Genomic DNA, 16,918 nt, shown 5'->3' on the forward strand with positions numbered 1-16,918 from the left:
TGCTAAGAAGAGTTGTCATTAACAGTTGATCATCACACAATGTTGCTGATATTGTGAACAATATTGTCTTGGTTCTGCTCATTTCACTTTGCATTAGTTCAAACAAGACAGATTTTCTGAAATCTGCCTCTTCATCATTTTTTACTACACAATAGTATTCCACTATCTTCAGTTTTTTTTAGATATTCCCCAAATGATGAGCATCCCCTCAATTTCTAATATTTTACCACCATGAAAAGGGCTGCTATAAATATGGATCTTTTCCCCTTTTTTATGATCTCTTTAGGATGCAGATCTAGTAGGGGTATTACTGGATCAAAGGGTATGCCAAGTATGGTTGCCCTTTGGTCATAGTTCCATAATGGTTGGATCAGTTCACAATTCAACCAACAATGCATTAGCTTCCCAGTTGCCCCACATTTTCTTTACATTTATCATTTTTCTTTTTTTGCTTATTATGTGACTTTTTATAGCTTTCTTTCTTTTTTAAGCAAATTAACCAGGAACTTATCCAACTTATTGGTTTTTCATAAAATCAACTTCTAGATTTATTTATTAACTCAATATTTTTAACTTTGAATCTTATTAATCTCACATTGAATTTTCAGGATTTCCAATTTTATGCTCAATTGAATATTTTTTTAAAAAAATTTTAGTTGCATGTTCAATTCATTGATCTATTCTACTCCCATTTTGTTAATGAAAGAAATTAGAGAAATACATCTTCCCCTAAGTATTCTTTGACTGAATCCCATAAATTTTGTTATGTTGTCTTATTGTTATTCTCTTTAACAAAATTACTGATTATTTGTATAGTTTGTTCTTTGACCCACTTATTCTTTTTAAAATTTTTTTTATTTAAGGCAATGGTGTTAAGTGATTTGACTAAGGTCATATAGCTAGGTAATTAAGTATCTGAGGCTGGATTTGAACTCAGGTCCTCCTGACTTCAGGGCTTGTGCTCTATCCACTGCGCTTCCTACACTCACTTATTCTTAAGAATTAGATTATTTAGTTTCTGATTAATTTTTAATCTATTTTTCCATAATTCTTTGTTGGGTGTAGTTTTTATTACATTATGAAGAATTTCTTCCTTTCATTTTGATGTTTTTAATGCCCTATTACATGTTCAGTTTTTGTAAGTGCCATGTGCTGCTAAGAAAAAATGTATATTCTTTTCTGTTCTCCAAAGGCCAATCATATCTATTTTTTAAAATATTCTCTTCACCTCCTTTCTTTCTTGCGTATTTTTTTTTTATTGAATTTATGGAGTTCTGAGAGGGTATAGTTTAGATCTCCTACTTGTATAGTTTTGCTGTCTTTTTTTTTCTATAACTCACTTAACTTCTCTTTTAAAATTTTGAATGCTTTATCCCTTGGTACATATATGTTTAATACTGATATTGCTTCATTGTCTATGATACCTTTTAGCAAGATGTAGTTTCCTTCCTCATCTCTTTTAGTTAGGTCTATTTTTGCTTTTACTTTATTTGAGATCAAGATTATTGCCCTTGCTTTTTTTTTTAACTTCAGCTGAAGAATAACAGATTCTTCTCCAGTCCCTCACTTTCATTTGTGTGTGTGTGTGTGTTGTGTGTGTGTGTGTGTGTCTCTGCTTCAAATGTGTTTTTTGTTTTGTTTTGTTTTGTTTTGTTTTGTTTTTGTTTTTAGGTTTTTGCAAGGCAAATGGGGTTAAGTGACTTGCCCAAAGCCACACAGCTAGGTAATTATTAAGTGTCTGAGACTGGATTTGAACCCAGGTACTCCTGACTCCAAGGCTGGTGCTTTATCCACTGCGCCACCTAGTCTCCCCCAACTATCACAAATGTGTTTTTTGTAAATAGCATATTGTAGGATTCTGACTTTTGATCTACTTTGCTTTCCACTTCTGTTTTATGGGAGAGTTCATCCCATTCACATTCAGTTATGATTATTGTCTATGTTTTTCCCTCCATCTTATCCTTTCTTCTTTTTTGTCTTGTCTCTCCTTTTACCCTTTCCTTGTCACCAGTGTTTTGTTTGTCTATTATCACTCCTGATCTACTCTAACTCCTGTCAATCCCCCCCCCACCCCCCTTTACTTATTCTCCTCCCCTCCTACTTCCCTGTCAGGAAAGATGGATTTCTACATTCAAATGATTGTATTTATTATTCCCTCTGAGTTAATATTTTTTTTAGGGTGTTTTTTTTTTTTGCAAGGCAAATGGGGTTAAGTGGCTTGCCCAAGGCCACACAGCTAGGCAATTATTAAGTGACTGAGATTGGATTTGAACCCAGGTACTCCTGACTCCAAGGCCGGTGCTTTATCCACTATGCCACCTAGCCGCCCCTCTTTGAGTCAATATTGATGAGAGTAAAGTTCAAAGCAATGCCCACAGCCTACCCATACATCTTACTCTTCACTGTAATAGGTCTTGCATGTCTCTTCATGTAAAATAAATGAACCCTATTCTACCTTTCCCTGCCTTCTGTACTCGTTGTATTCCTCTTTCTCATTCCTTAATTTTTTTTTAGGTACTCCTGACTCCAGGGCCAGTGCTTTATCCACTGCGCCATCTAGCTGCCCCATTCCTTAATTTTTTAATGTCATTTCCTCAAATTCACTTTATACTCTCTATATATACTTCTATATTCTATTAATGATATAATTATTAAGAATTACAAGTATCATCTTCCCACGTAGAAGTAAGCAGATTAAGTCTATGTTTTCTTTTCCCTTTTTACATATTTATGCTTCTCTTGAGTCTTGCTATTGGAGATCAAGTTTTTAGATTAATTTTTTTTTCCATATGAAAGCTTGAAATCATTGTATTTAATTTTAAAGACCATTTTTGCCCTTGATGCATTGTGCTTACCTTTACCGGTTAAGTGATTCTTGGTTGTAGTTCTAGCTTCATTGTTATTTGGAATAAAATGTTCTATGACTTCTGATCTTTTAATGTAGTAGCTGCCAAGTCCTATTCTGGCTACTTAATATTTTTTCTTTGACCTGATAGTTCTGAAATTTGGCTGTAATATTTGTTGGAGAGGTAAATATTTTATTTTGAAAGGTAATCAGTGAATTCTTTCAGTGCCTATTTTGCCCTCTGATTCTAGGACATTAGGTCTGTTTTCCTTTTTTAATTTCCTTGAAAGATGTGCAGATTTTACTTTTGGTTGTAACTTTCATGAATTCCAATGATTCTGATAGGTCTCTTTCCCATGAGGCATTTTACATTTTCTTTCATTTTTTCATTCTTTTGAATTTGTTTGTTTGGTTCTTGATATCTCATAAAGTCATTGGCTTCTGTTTAGCCTAATTCTAATTTTTAAGGAGTCATTTTTGTTAGCTTTTGTACTTTATTTTCCATTTGACAAATTGTACTCTTGTGTTTTGTTTTTTTTTTGCAAAGGCAGTAGGGTTAAGTGACTTGCCCAAGGTCACACAGCTAGGTAATTATTAAGTGACTGAGATTGCATTTGAATTCAGGTCCTCCTGACTCCAGAGCTGGTGCTCGATCCACCGTACCACTTAGCTGCCCCTAAATTGTACTCCTTAAGGAGTTATTTTCTTCAGTGAATTTTAAATCTCCTTTTCCATTTGGTCAATTTTATTTTTTTATGCTATTGTTTTCTTTTTCTAAGTTGTTGAGTCTTTTTTTTCATAATTCTCTTGCATTACTCTCATTTCTTTTTCTAATTTTTTTCTTCTACCTGTCATTTAATTGTAGGCTATTCTTTGAGTTCTTCCATGAGTTCTTTCTGGAGTTGATACCACTTCTCATTTTTCTTTGGGATTTTGCCCAGAGGTGTTTTGACATTGTCCTCTTCTGAGAATGCATCTTGAACTTCCCTTTCATAATAACTTTCTATGGTCAGATTCCTTTTGTTGTTGTTTCTTCATCTTTTTTTTTTAACCTTTTTCCTTTCTTTTAAATGTAAACTCTGCTCCTGAGGTAGAAGGTCCACTGTCCCAGATGTCTTGTGTCAAGAGCTACAAGAACTAGCTGATTGACTGATTGGTTGATTCATGTCTTCTGTTATCGAAGAAGACCAAAATGGCATCACTAGTTTTGAGACAAATTACAATGTAATTGTCAGACACAGATCCAAATAATCATATGGCTGATCAGACGATTACAATCTGGGAATGTTTTACCACAGGTTGGGCATAAATAGTCTAGGTGAATACCTAAATTTACAGATGTCACATTTCCTCTGAGCTGATTTAATTCTGTCTTCCTCATAGAGTACAGTCCCCTCTCTGATGAGGGCATGCCATGCCGTGCCAGTGTCTCCCATGCTATACAATCAATTCTAAAGTTCTTAAGAGAGACCTTCAGAGTTTCCTGGTATCCATTCTTCTTCCCCCTTGTGAGCACTTGTCCTGTGTGAGTTCTCCATAAAATAGTCTTTCTGACAAGCATACTTCTAGCATTCCAACAATGTGTCCAGTCCATTGTAGCTGTGGTAATGTTGGAATGTTGCCCTCAGACCCTTGAGGGACCCTCCCTTCTGGTGTTGTTTATAAGGGATGGTGACTGGTATTGCTGGAGGCCATAGGGGTCTGTCAGCATACCTGGTGCTGAGCCACTGTCCTATCGGTGGTATCTGGCATGTGCTGAGGCTGGTGAGGGCTACACTGAAGCACATGGTTGACCCAGAGTCCCACCAGTTCTCCTGGTTATGCTGAGGCACATGTGGGATACTGGTATTGTCATTTGCTTGCTCCACCGTACTTGTACTTTGGATCTCCCACTGGTTTGCTGAGGTGGGGCTTGTTGCTGTCTTGTTGGGATGCTTTCTGTCCTGTACTATGCTCCTCTATTACCCAAGTGAGACAAACCTTTCTTCCAAATGTTCCAAGTTTCTTGGACTAAAAGATTGTTTCACTCCATCTTTGTGCTAATTCTACTATTCTAGGATTTACTTTAGGGTCATTTTATGATTGTTTGGATCTGTGTCTAGGAAAGTTATAGAGATTTATTATTTACTCCACCATCTTGGTTCCCCAAGACAAATATTTTTTAAAAGTCAGTATACTGAGATACATAAGCATAAATGCTACTACCAAAAGGAGCCTATATTTTATCCTATTCAAATTGGTATACCTCTCCTACAGACAAATCTAACTCTTCTAGCCTCAAAGACTAGGCACTGAAGAGCCATTCAGGATTCTGTCCTGGGCCCTTTATTCTATCTATATGCTTTCTCTTGGTGAAAAACCCCCATACATCCAATTATCTCTTTGGAATCATCTCTCAAAATTATTTATTCTGTTGGATATCTCTGTCTTGATATCCCATTGACATCTCAAACTCAGCATGTCCAAAACAGAACTCTCATATGTTCCTCCAAACTTATCCCTTCTCTAAACTTCTCTATCTTTTTTGGAGGAACAATCATCCTTCAAGTATTATAAACTTGGTGTCCCACTCTCGTGAGTGAAAAAGTTGCCAAATCTTGGTATTTCTATTTCTTCTCACATCTTTTTCATTCCATTTCCTTCTTCTCATTCACAATTCTCTACTCTCATTCAAGCTCTTGTCACTTCTTATCTATACTATTTCAGTAGGCTTCTAGATGATCTTCCTATTTCAAGTTTTTCCTCTTTCCAATCTGTCTTCTTTCTATGTAATCAAATCTACTCAAAAATTTCATCGATTACCAATTGTACCTCAGATAAAAACAAGGTCCTCCCTCCACAATCTGGTTACTGTATATGTTTCCTGTCTTGTTTCACAGTATTCTCTTTTTATAATTTGCTACTATTGATCTGTAAAATGAGAACAATAATAGCATATACCTCCCAGAGATTTTGTGAGGACCAAATGAAAATTTAAATATACATGCATATATGTATACACATATATATTTAATATGATAGTATATGTGTGAATATATATGCAGACTTTTTTTTTCAAACCTTAAAGTGCCATCTAAATATTAGCTATTACTAGTTTTGTTATTCCTACCTGCCAAACTGGTCTGATAACAATAAAATAAAATGTAAAATTTCAGACTTTGACAACTCTCAACCTTGGTAATGCTTTAACCCATAATTCTTTTAATTATTACAGATGATGTTTAGCATATCAGAAAGAATAGCAATTAGTATACAAAAGCAAAAACTATAAGCAGATGTTTAATAATAATAAACTGGACTAGATAACCCTTAGGACTCTTTCCAGCTCTAAATTTATGATGATCATATATCAACTTTTCCATAAGCTTGAGAAAAATCTCTTTATGGGTTTGGATGAATTGATCAATCAATCAACCAACAACCATTTATTAAGTTCTTACTCTGCTGGTAACTCTGTTAAGCACTGAAGATACAAAAGCAAAACAGCCCTTTTCTTCAAGGGCTGGCATTTCAATGGGGAACACAACATGTGGATAATTAGGTGCATCCAAGACACATTCAGAGGTGCTAGATAGCAGGTAACTTTAGAGAGAGGGGTAGCTAGGTGATGCAAAGAGTCCTGGGCCTAAAGCCAGGAAGATTCATCTTTCTAAGTTCAAATCTGACCTCAGATACTTCCTAGCTGTGTGACTTTAGGCAAGTCACTTAACATTGTTTGCCCCAGCTTCCTCATCTGCAAAATAAACTGGAGAAGGAAATGGCAAACCATTCCAGTATCTTTGCCAGGAAAACCCTAAACATAAGGGTCAGACATGAGGGAAAAGACTGAAGAAAACAACAGCCTTAGCATCTGGAGAGACAAGAATAGAAGGGAAACAGTTGAACTAAGTCTTTATTAGCAGCTAAAATGTGTGATTTTGATTTTCTCGTCTTTTTTCTTCTTCCTAATGGGTGCTAGATGTACTGGTAAGAAAAAGGTAGACTGGAGGAAGAGAAGGTCAGTATCTAGGGAATTCTCAAGTTGCTGAGTTGTTGAATTGATAGCTTTCTTTTATGTCCTGCTTATCCAAAGGATATACATTTAAATTGTAAAATATATAACATATCCCCAGTCCTGGGATTTTATCAGTATGTGGATCTCCTAGGAAGGAAGTTGCCTTTCTTGATATAGATCAGAACCTCCTCAGTAACTCTTAGTGAAATGGTTGCCTAGAGTCTCTGAGAGATTATGTGACTTGCCCAAGGACACATGTCTGAGGCAAGGCTTGTACCCAGGACATTCTGACTTCAAAGCTACTCTCTATCCACCAAAGTATGCCCTCTTTTCCCCCATACCAGGTGTTCAGTAAATATTTGTTGGTGGGGTTTTTTTTCCTTGACCTCTGAAAGTACAGACTATTGTTAATTATTTAAGAATTAATTATATTGGCTTGAGATTGACTGAGACCTATGCATCTTCTCTTCTTTTTACAGCTCATTAGTGAGGTGAAGAATGGAAAGAAAGGAAGCAATGCTCAAATTAGTCAGTTCTGCTACTTATTATAAACTCTGGTGAAGGCTGGGAGAGGAGAATGAAATAATTGGCTTAAATGAGACATTGGGGATTTTCAATTATCTAGGTTCTCCCTATTCTCCAATAGTAGACAAATATGATTAGCCCAAAATTATATGGTTCAATCCATTCCCATAGCCATTCAAGCAGGACATATGTACAACTATATATACATATATATGTGGGTGTATAACAGCATATATGATATACATATATACCAGTATACATAAACATACACATCTATATCTAGATATATGCATATATACAAAGAAATACATATACATATATATATACATAATTGATGAGATAAATAGTATTGGAGTCAAGGAGATAGATTTTAAGTTCTTCCTTTGAGATTTACTCAATAAACAATCCTGGCAAGTCTCTTAATTTCTAAAATCTAGGAAAATCTGGGCGAGTCATTTGATCTTTAGGTGTCTCAATAAATTTCCTAAGACTTAGCTACTAAGTCACAGACCTCTTCATGTCTGCTTTGGTGAAGGGACTTGCCACATTGGGAATCCCCTTCCCTTCTCTACCACTCTCCCCTCCCCTCCTTCTGCTTTGTTTTTGTCTTTGTATTCCCACATGTACATGGTTTAGTAAACAATTATCAAATAAAAAATCTCCAGGGTTGCCAGCTACTACAATCTTCCTTAGCAACATATTCATTATCCAAATGAACAGTGTCAATTTGTAGTCATCGTTTTTAATATGTATTAGTCTTGCATTCTCAACAGAATGCTAATTATGTGCCAAGAACTACCAAGGGAAGGCCAAGCAGGAAGGAGAGCTGCAATACTGAGTCAGGGCTGGGGGTAGGGAAGGCAGCATGCACACAACAATATGTTGTGGAGCTCTGGAAACAGCATGGTGGCAGAAGCTTGTGTATCAGAGTCTATCATCTGGAGAGTAGAGTCCAAGGTTCTGGTAGGGAATTCAAGGAAGATGGTAAAAGTGTAGACAGCATGGTCATCATAATGATCAAGAGAAGTTTCAGTCCAAAGCAAAAGAAGAAGAGAGAAATAAAGGCAGAGAGGAGAAGAGAGGAGGGGAGGGAATAAAGGCAAAGTCAGGTTTGGGTAAGTCAAGTTGGTTTTATACTTAGAAAAGGCAAGGCCATCTTCTCAAATTCAGGGGTAGGGTTGGAATTGTAGGCAGAGAGAAAGGATAACATTTAAATCAATTCCTGTAGGGTCTCCTAGGGAGCCATAAAGAGATGAATAAAGGTGTTTCCAGAGAGTGAAAACAAGACTGAAGCTGGGCACTACTTTCATTGAGATCTGTAGACCTCCAACACTAGGTTCCTGGGATCTGGAAACAAGAGCAACCAAAGAAGGTAGACAATGAGGATTCCTACCTGGAGATTTCTGATCAGAAATTAGTCTCTTAACCTTAACTAATAGTTATAAAATATCAGTCTGCTATGTAAGTCCTGTCTCCTACAATGTTGACTTGGCCTGGGTCAGTACTATCTGGTAAGGAATTTATTGGTGCTATCACGATAGCACCAATAAATTCCTTGCCTGATCAACAAACCTCTAGGTAAGAGACATCTTGGATTAGCAGAAGGAAAATCCTATTATTATTTGTAAACATTTACTCTTCAGTATAAATGGAATTCTTGTCAATAGGAATTTTAAGCAGATATAAGATTTGAGAGAATCATATTGTAAAACCATGTCATCTATGTGACATCTCATTGGTAATTTAACTCAGTTTTTAATGATTCCTTGTCCCTTCTGTATAAAATGCCCCCCAAATTTTGTGTTAGCATTGATATTCATAAGGATGCTATTCTCCCATGGGTTTTGGGTAAGATCCTAAAGAATAAAACTTCATTTATAAAATTAACATTGTTATTTCATTTTTAGCCTAAGAAAATTATGGTTAACTGGAGCAACTTGGGAATGACTTTTTTAAGACATGAGAATACCGGAAAAAGGGATGTTAGAAATATGTGTCATCCCCCCCCCCCCAAAAAAAAAGACTGAAAGAGCCAATGAAAAATGGCCAGAAATAATGCATGAAAGTACTCTGTCTTATTCCGTCCTTTGGAATGACCTTGATTTTCCCTTATATTTACACTCCATTGATTCCTCATTTCTTGCCAAATCACTAGTCTCTTTTTATCCTGGCCAATCTTTTAATGTCTCTTTCTTTCGGTCAACACCCATATGACTTAAGAAGCTTAAGTTCTTCATTATAAAGTATCCTGGAAGTGTTCCTCCCTATTTATTCATCTTTCCTGACATTCATTATTATGATCTTTGAGAGTATTTTTTTGGGGGGGAGGTAGAGGAAAGGGTCTGGATCTATGATTTTGTGGGCATAGGGGACTTTCAGATCAGCAAATGTTTAGGAATTTATAATATTAAGAGAATCACTGATTATTTTCCAGATAATACCAAATACAACTTTTAAACTCTTTTAGACTAAAATTGTCAATTTATATGGGAACAAAGGGGTCTAGGTCAAACCACTATTTTGTGTCTTAGATGGGATTTGAACCTGGGCCTTCCTAACTCTGACACTAGCTCTCTATCCAAAGGGTGACTAGGTGGTGCAGTACTTTGAATCAGTAAGACTCATCTTCCTGAGTTCAAATCTGACCTTGGACACTTACTAGCTATGTAACCTTGGTTAAATCACTTAACCCTGTGTGCCTCAGTTTCCTCATCTGTAAAATGAGCTGAAGAAGGAAATGAGAAACCAGGCTAATGTCTTTGTCAAGAAAACCTCAAATAGTGTCAGAGAGATGGGAACAACTGAAATCACTAAACAACAGGTTCTTTATCTGCTACACCATCCTGATTTCCATTAGTATAATTATTATTATTATTTGTATTTTATTAATAATATAAACACTAATATGTTGATAGAGCACATTGCTGTATTCAACACCTTCAATGAAGGCCATGGGGTGACTTGTTATCATGTTTTCCAGAAGAGGATATTATATTATGTTGTGTCTTGGGAGAAAAGCAGATTTGTTTTCTGGGTGTGTCTTGCCCCCACCTCTAACTCTGTGCTGCCTCTTTACAGATTATTCTGAATTTCACATCTATGGACTTGTTTAAAAGCCGTCTGTGCTGGTATGATTACGTAGAGGTCCGAGATGGTTACTGGAGAAAGGCCCCCCTCTTGGGTGAGTTTATATTGGAATGTTTTAATGTGAATTGAAAGAACAACCTGAGCCCTGGTTTCAAATCCAATCTCTGCTGCTGACTTCTTAGCCTTGGGGCTAAATACTTTATTTTTTCTGATTCTCAGTTTCTCATGCCTGTCTGACTCCATCAGGAGATATCAAATGGTTTTGAATAGAAGAAGAATCTCAGTGGTATCATAAACACCAAACAATAAAGTCTGGAGGGAGGAAGACCTCAGTTCAAATCCACTCTCATACACTCACTAGCTGTGTGACCTGAACAAGTTGCTTAGCCTCTCTCTTCCTCAGTTTCCTCATCTATAAAATGGAGATAATAATAGTTATCTCCTGGGATTGATATGAGGATTAAATGAAATAATATTTATAAAGTGCTTTGCAAATCACTAATTATTCTCATCCTTATCATCTTCATCAATTAGTTGACACAATAGATAGAAAGTACACCCAAGGGGCAGCTAGGTGGTGCAGTGGATAAACACTGGTCCTGGAGTCAGGAGGACCTGAGTTCAAATCTGATCTCAGACACATAATAATTACCTATGTGACCTTGGGCAAGTCACTTAACTCCACTGCCTTGCAGAAACTGAAAAGAAAGAAAGAAAGAAAGAAAGAAAGAAAGAAAGAAAGAAAGAAAGAAAGAATACCAGACATCTGGGTAAGAAGATATGGGTACTTAAAGATTATTATTTTTTAAGAAATCAGTTTAGTAGAGATCTCATTTCTAGATAACCTAAGAAATGTATTTCAGCGAGTGGGTTGTTGTTTGTCCTTCTTGAAGAAGACCATGACATCAGGGAGGTGATGCCATAACAAGCCATGAATTGGATTTCAGTGAGGGGGGCTGTGCTAGGTCACCAGCCTCACTTTTTCCTCCAGAGCCATCTGGGTCCAGTGGTCAGATAGGAATCAGGATGACTGGAGATGGTCCTGGATGTGAGGTAAACAGGGTTAAGTGACTTGCCCAAGATCTGAGGCCGGATTCAAACTCCCATTGTCCTGATTCCAAGGCCAATGCTTTATCCAAGGGTGAGCCCTGTGATCCTGAGGTTTTAGCCACAAAACTGAGCTCCAACATAACCAAGTATTGGTTATAAGGATAGAGCAGGAGAAGCCAGTCTCTGTGACCAACCTCATACATGCAACGTGTGGGGAGCAAGTATGACTTGTGTTGACCCTTACCCAGAAGTTTTACTTGGCACATATGAATGTGGTTTTTCAGTACACCTGCAGCCAACCTCGGCCCACACATTTCTTGGAATTTAAGATACATCTGACTTAATGTTGTCTTGATCTTGAGTTACAATAACAGTGCTGGATATTATTGTGGTGGTGTTGACTCTGTCCCAGAAGGGATTATCTTGGTTCTCACTTGGGAAGGTAGAGTGAGATATGGAAAATGGATTTAAAGAATTCCCAGTAGGATAGTGTTGAATTTCATGGGGTAATTTATTGAAGAATGGTAAAAGACTTATAGTATCAGTGTCTTCTGGCAATCAAATGAGGTAACTTATGTAAAGTGCTTCCAAACTTTTCAGCATTATATAATTCAGCTATTATGATGGAAATGATGACAACAATGATAATGATGTTTTTGAATGCTTGATTTTGAATTCTCCTATCTTTTAATGTTCCCCCAGCTTATTTATATGGGTTTAACACTAACAACTCAATTTTGGATTCCATATAATTTTAAATTCAGTGTAGGAGTATTTAGACCCATATAATTATCACATGAAACCTCTAAAGTTCAACTCAAGTCTAGATCATCCAGTTTGTCATTGTACTAAAAGACTGGGCAGGAACCACACACTGAAATAATGAAATGTTCAAGTGGGACAGAATTCCCAAGCAAATAGTAAAACCTGTCTTAGAACTGATTCTCCAGTGAGTGCACCCTCCCTCTTGAGCCCTACCAAAGTAGCCTAAACAAAGAATTCCTTAGAATTCATCTCTTTCAGTGACTTTCTGTAGTTGGCTGGAGGGTACATGGGCATGCCCTTGGGCCTCAAGCTTTCAGGGAAGGGCTGAGACTGTTTTCTTATTCACATCTTCACACTCTGTTCTGCACTCTTTCTCTCTGTGTGGCCGCCTGGTCCCTGATCTCTCTACTCCATTATTCTTTCAGCAAGTGTTCCAAGCTTCCTTCCTGACTGTTTTCACCAAGAGAAGGTCAGAACAACACCCCCCCCGCCCCGCCAACTAGGCCCCCCCAGCCTCCCAATCATTGGCAGAAGAATTCTTCCCCTACACAAGTCTGTCATCTGTAAGCCTTTTCCCTTGAAGGGAAAGATCTTAATAACAGTCTAACCCATGCTCCCAAGAGCTGCTGGCTATAAGTACTTACATTCTTTTACTCTCAATTAATAAAGAGGAGGTAAATTGATTTATCCCACAATGGTCTACATTCTCAACTCCACCCAGACACTGGAAGGGTAGATAACTCTGCCTTTTCCAGGCTGCCTTATGGTTCTAATCTTGCTTGATTAGGTATATATTTTAGTAGGTGTGGGAACAGATGGTTGGGCTGAAAACTTCAAGTTCTGATTCCCAGAACTCCGCTCCAACAGCAAAACAAATCAATTTAAAATCACATTTCTGATGAGATGACATGCAAGAAAAGTAGAGGATGTATTGAGATTTGTACATTCACAATCCTTGGGGTAAGCCCCTTATGGTGCTGCTGATCTGGCATATCAGGGCCTGGGTTCAAATCAAGACTTTGGCATTCAGCTTACCTCTCTAGGACTTGAGCTCCTCATCTGCAGAAGAGGGTATCTATTGAATTAGACAGATGACTTCCTTTCCCACCATAAATCTATGATCATCCCTGGGTCTTATTTACTTATTTTGTGAAATGGAAATAATATGTGTACTGCCTACAGTACAGCATTCTATTTGCTAGACACTGTACTAAGCATGAAGAATTTACCCTCAGGGAGCTTACATTCCAATAACTCATCATTCTTCGTGGAATTGGAAGCTCTTTAGAAATTGGAGTTACCATTATTATTGTTGTCATTTGTGAACATGGATTTGGAATCAGAAGACCTGGGTTTGAATCATGATACCTTTGGGTTTTCCACTCTCTGAGTCTTGGTTTTTGTAAAATCTTGTTAGATTATGTTCCTTTTGGCCCCCACAATCTGATCATTCCTTGATCCTAACTTCTATTTCTTATCATTGAGGAGTTTGAGGAGAAAGGAAAAAGAAGGGTTAAGGTTAGGGTTAGGGAAATGAATGAAATTGAAGACTGGAAGATATCAGACTAATGAAGTGAAGGACAGAGGAAGGAGTCACCTTGGTGGATAGACTATCTCTTTTAAAGACACATTATCCAAGAACATGTCTCCTGTAGTTGGTTGGCTACCTGGGGTTGGTCCCTAGTTTCTCCTAGCAATGAACACACCTTTGATTATTTCCATAATGTTTGAACAAATAAAAGATATGTGAGAAGAGTATGGGTATGGAAAGGAACTGGGAGTAATGGAGTTGCTGTAAGGGAGGATGGAAAGCTCCCTAATAATCATCTCTGGGGACTTTAGAAATGCACATCAAGTTTACCAGCAGAAACACCTATTCTATTATATAGAATTTCAAAGTTTAAAAAGATCTCAAACTAACCTTTTATTCAATATCAGATGAGTGTTCAAACAGAGCCTAGATCATAGGAAAACTGCTATGATTTCATTTTATCTTTGTATCTCTTAGGGCATATAAGTATTAATAAATACTTATAGAATGAATGGCATTCAATTTCAGAGTTGGAATAGGCATCAGAGGCAATATAGTCTAACTGTACTCAAAAATCTGAATATCTTCTCTATCCTTGATAATCATAGAGCCTCTGCTTGACTTTCTGTGATGGAGAACTTACTCTCTATTGAGGCAATACCTGTTCTTTCTTATCCTTTAGATCCAGTGGATCTTGAATGTAAAAATATTTCAAGCATGGCAGCTAGGTGGCTGGACCTGAAGTCAGGAAGCTTCATCTTCCTGAGTTCAAATATGGCCTCAAACATGTACTAGCTTTTGGACTCTGAGCAAGTTACTTAATTCTCTTTGCCTCAGTTTCCTCATCTATAGAATGAACTGGCGAAGGAAATGTCAACACGCTCTAGTATCTTCACCAAGAAAACTTCAAATAGGATCTTGAAGGATTGGAAATGACAATAAAAAGGAATTACATTATTAGTATTCATTGACTGAGAAAAAGAGCTACTCCAAATTCTCTTAGTATTTTTCAGTATTTATCATGATAGCATTATATATATTTGGAAAAAATAATATTATTGATTTAAGGGAGACATTTATCCAGTCTACATAAAGTTTTTCTCACTTGGGGATTATTTTGAGTCATGCTACATATTTTGTTGAGCTAAAAAAATCCAAATGACAGTGCTTGATGGGTATATGGGGCTGAACCCATTATGAGACATTCTGGGGGCTTCTGGGGATCTTCAGTTTTGATGTATAAGCTATATGTGAGGGATTTAAAGGAAACATTGGGAGGAAGTTTAATACAATATAATAAGCTTGACATAGTCTGGAGTCATGGGTTCAAATTCTATTTTTACCGCTTACTGCCTTTACTTTGCTACATACTTTGTGCTAATCTTTACAAATTTGCCCTTTTGTCAGTACTATCCCACACTCCTAGTTATGTTTTCTTGGACAAAGAGGGCTAGACAATTCCTTTCTCTTGTGAGAGATCTTCAAAAACTTGAAAACAGCCATTATTTTCCCTCACCTCCATCCCAGGTTTTTTCCTACTCCAGGCTAAACATTCCAAATTTCTTCAACAGATCCTCATATGACATAAATTTGTTCCTTTTCACCCTACTGGTGGCCCCCCATGGACCATCTCTGGTTAATCAATGTCCTTCCTAAAATGAGGCACCCACTAATTGAACATATAATCCTCGAGATGAGGTCCGAGTAGGGCAGAGTACAGTGGGACTATCCTTTCCTTATTCCTGGATGTTAGGTCATTTCTGTGGTTTCTTCCACCCCTTGAAAGGATCCTAGCTTCCCTGTCCAAATTGCACAGTAGAGTTGGCCTTCTCTTGATTTGTTTTGGCCCTTGCTTTACCAGCTGCTAGTGGCAGGGCTCATGTGAGTGTGGGGATGAGTGAGACCTGGCCCCAAGCCTTTAGGCCATCAGGTTTCACTTGTGGAATTTCTAGTTTGCCTAAGACTTGGACTACTCTTCCAAATACTGTTGTTCATGAAACTTTGTATTTGGAACAAGTGCAATGAGTGAGCAAAGGAAGGGGAGGTGGCCTCTGGGAGGATTGGTGAGGGGGGGGCGGTCAGTTAGGGCCATGAAATCTTCTGGGAGGAGGCTGATGCTATTTTGTTGGAGGGAGAGAGGATTAGGGTGGATTGGGGAAAGTATGCTTCTTGCTTGGGGAAAAAAATAAACTCTGCTTTGCATATTTTCCCAGGGAAGTGTGTGAAAACCCAGCCATCAATGGAGCATAACTTTTTATGAATGAACCCTTTATCACATGCCACAGAATTCACTTGTCACTTTCTCATTGCATTCCCTCTTCTCTGCATCCTTCAGGGGTTCCTCTTTGGAACCCTGGAACCAGAGATCCAGAAAGCTCCATTTGGTCATGTGAGACCCCCTTTGCCCTGATTCAATTCCTTTCTGTATCACTGCCTTTTTGGAAAGGGAGACTCAGAGGTAGCTAGAACATTCAATATTTTCCCTGAGGGACATCAGACCTAAGCCAAAGAGTGAGTCACATCTTTCTTTGATTTGGGGACAATCTCACAAACGAGGAAAATGCCAACTGTGTGAACTGAGCAGATAGGGAATTTATCTAATCTTTGCCTCACCCCATCTGTTTTGCTTTTTGATTTTGTATGTGGTGTTTTGCCCTTTCCTGAGCACCTACATTTTGTAGTCTATAAAAGGGAAACTACATGAGATTAAGAGCTATGTCAGTCCTGCATGAATTATTTTTTTGAAAAAACTGTTCATTTTTCAATTAATAAGCTTTTTTCCCTTCCCAATCCCCTTGACCCATTAGAAAGAAAGAAAACAAAATCCTTGTAACACATGTATAGTTAAGCAAAAGGAATTCCCCACAAAATGGTTCATTCCTGCATTTTGAATCCCTCACCTTTCTGTTAGGAGGTGGATAGTATGTGCCTTCTTTGGTCTTTGGAATTATAGTTCATCGTTGCCTTAATTGGAGTTCTTAAGTGTTTTAGAGTTGTTTGCCTTTATATTGTTATCGTTATTGTATAAATTGTTCTCTTGGCTCTATTCACTTCACTTTGCTTCATTTCATTTAAGTCTTTCCAGGTTTCTCTGAACCTATTTCCTTCATAAGTATAATGG

At 37.5% G+C, this 16,918-nt stretch overlaps 1 protein-coding gene across 1 annotated transcript in view; it reads left to right on the plus strand.

The window, feature by feature from the left end:
• TLL2 (tolloid like 2) overlaps positions 1 to 16,918 on the plus strand; it is a 131,116-nt gene that overhangs the window by 66,838 nt on the left and 47,360 nt on the right. Inside the window, exon 9 of the mRNA XM_074233248.1 lies at positions 10,443 to 10,545. Within this exon, the coding sequence (XP_074089349.1) occupies positions 10,443 to 10,545 (103 nt within the window). The remainder of the gene's footprint in view (positions 1 to 10,442; positions 10,546 to 16,918) is intronic.

Source organism: Macrotis lagotis, chromosome 4, assembly GCF_037893015.1.
Source record: "Macrotis lagotis isolate mMagLag1 chromosome 4, bilby.v1.9.chrom.fasta, whole genome shotgun sequence".
Classification (NCBI taxonomy): Eukaryota; Metazoa; Chordata; class Mammalia; order Peramelemorphia; family Peramelidae; genus Macrotis; species Macrotis lagotis.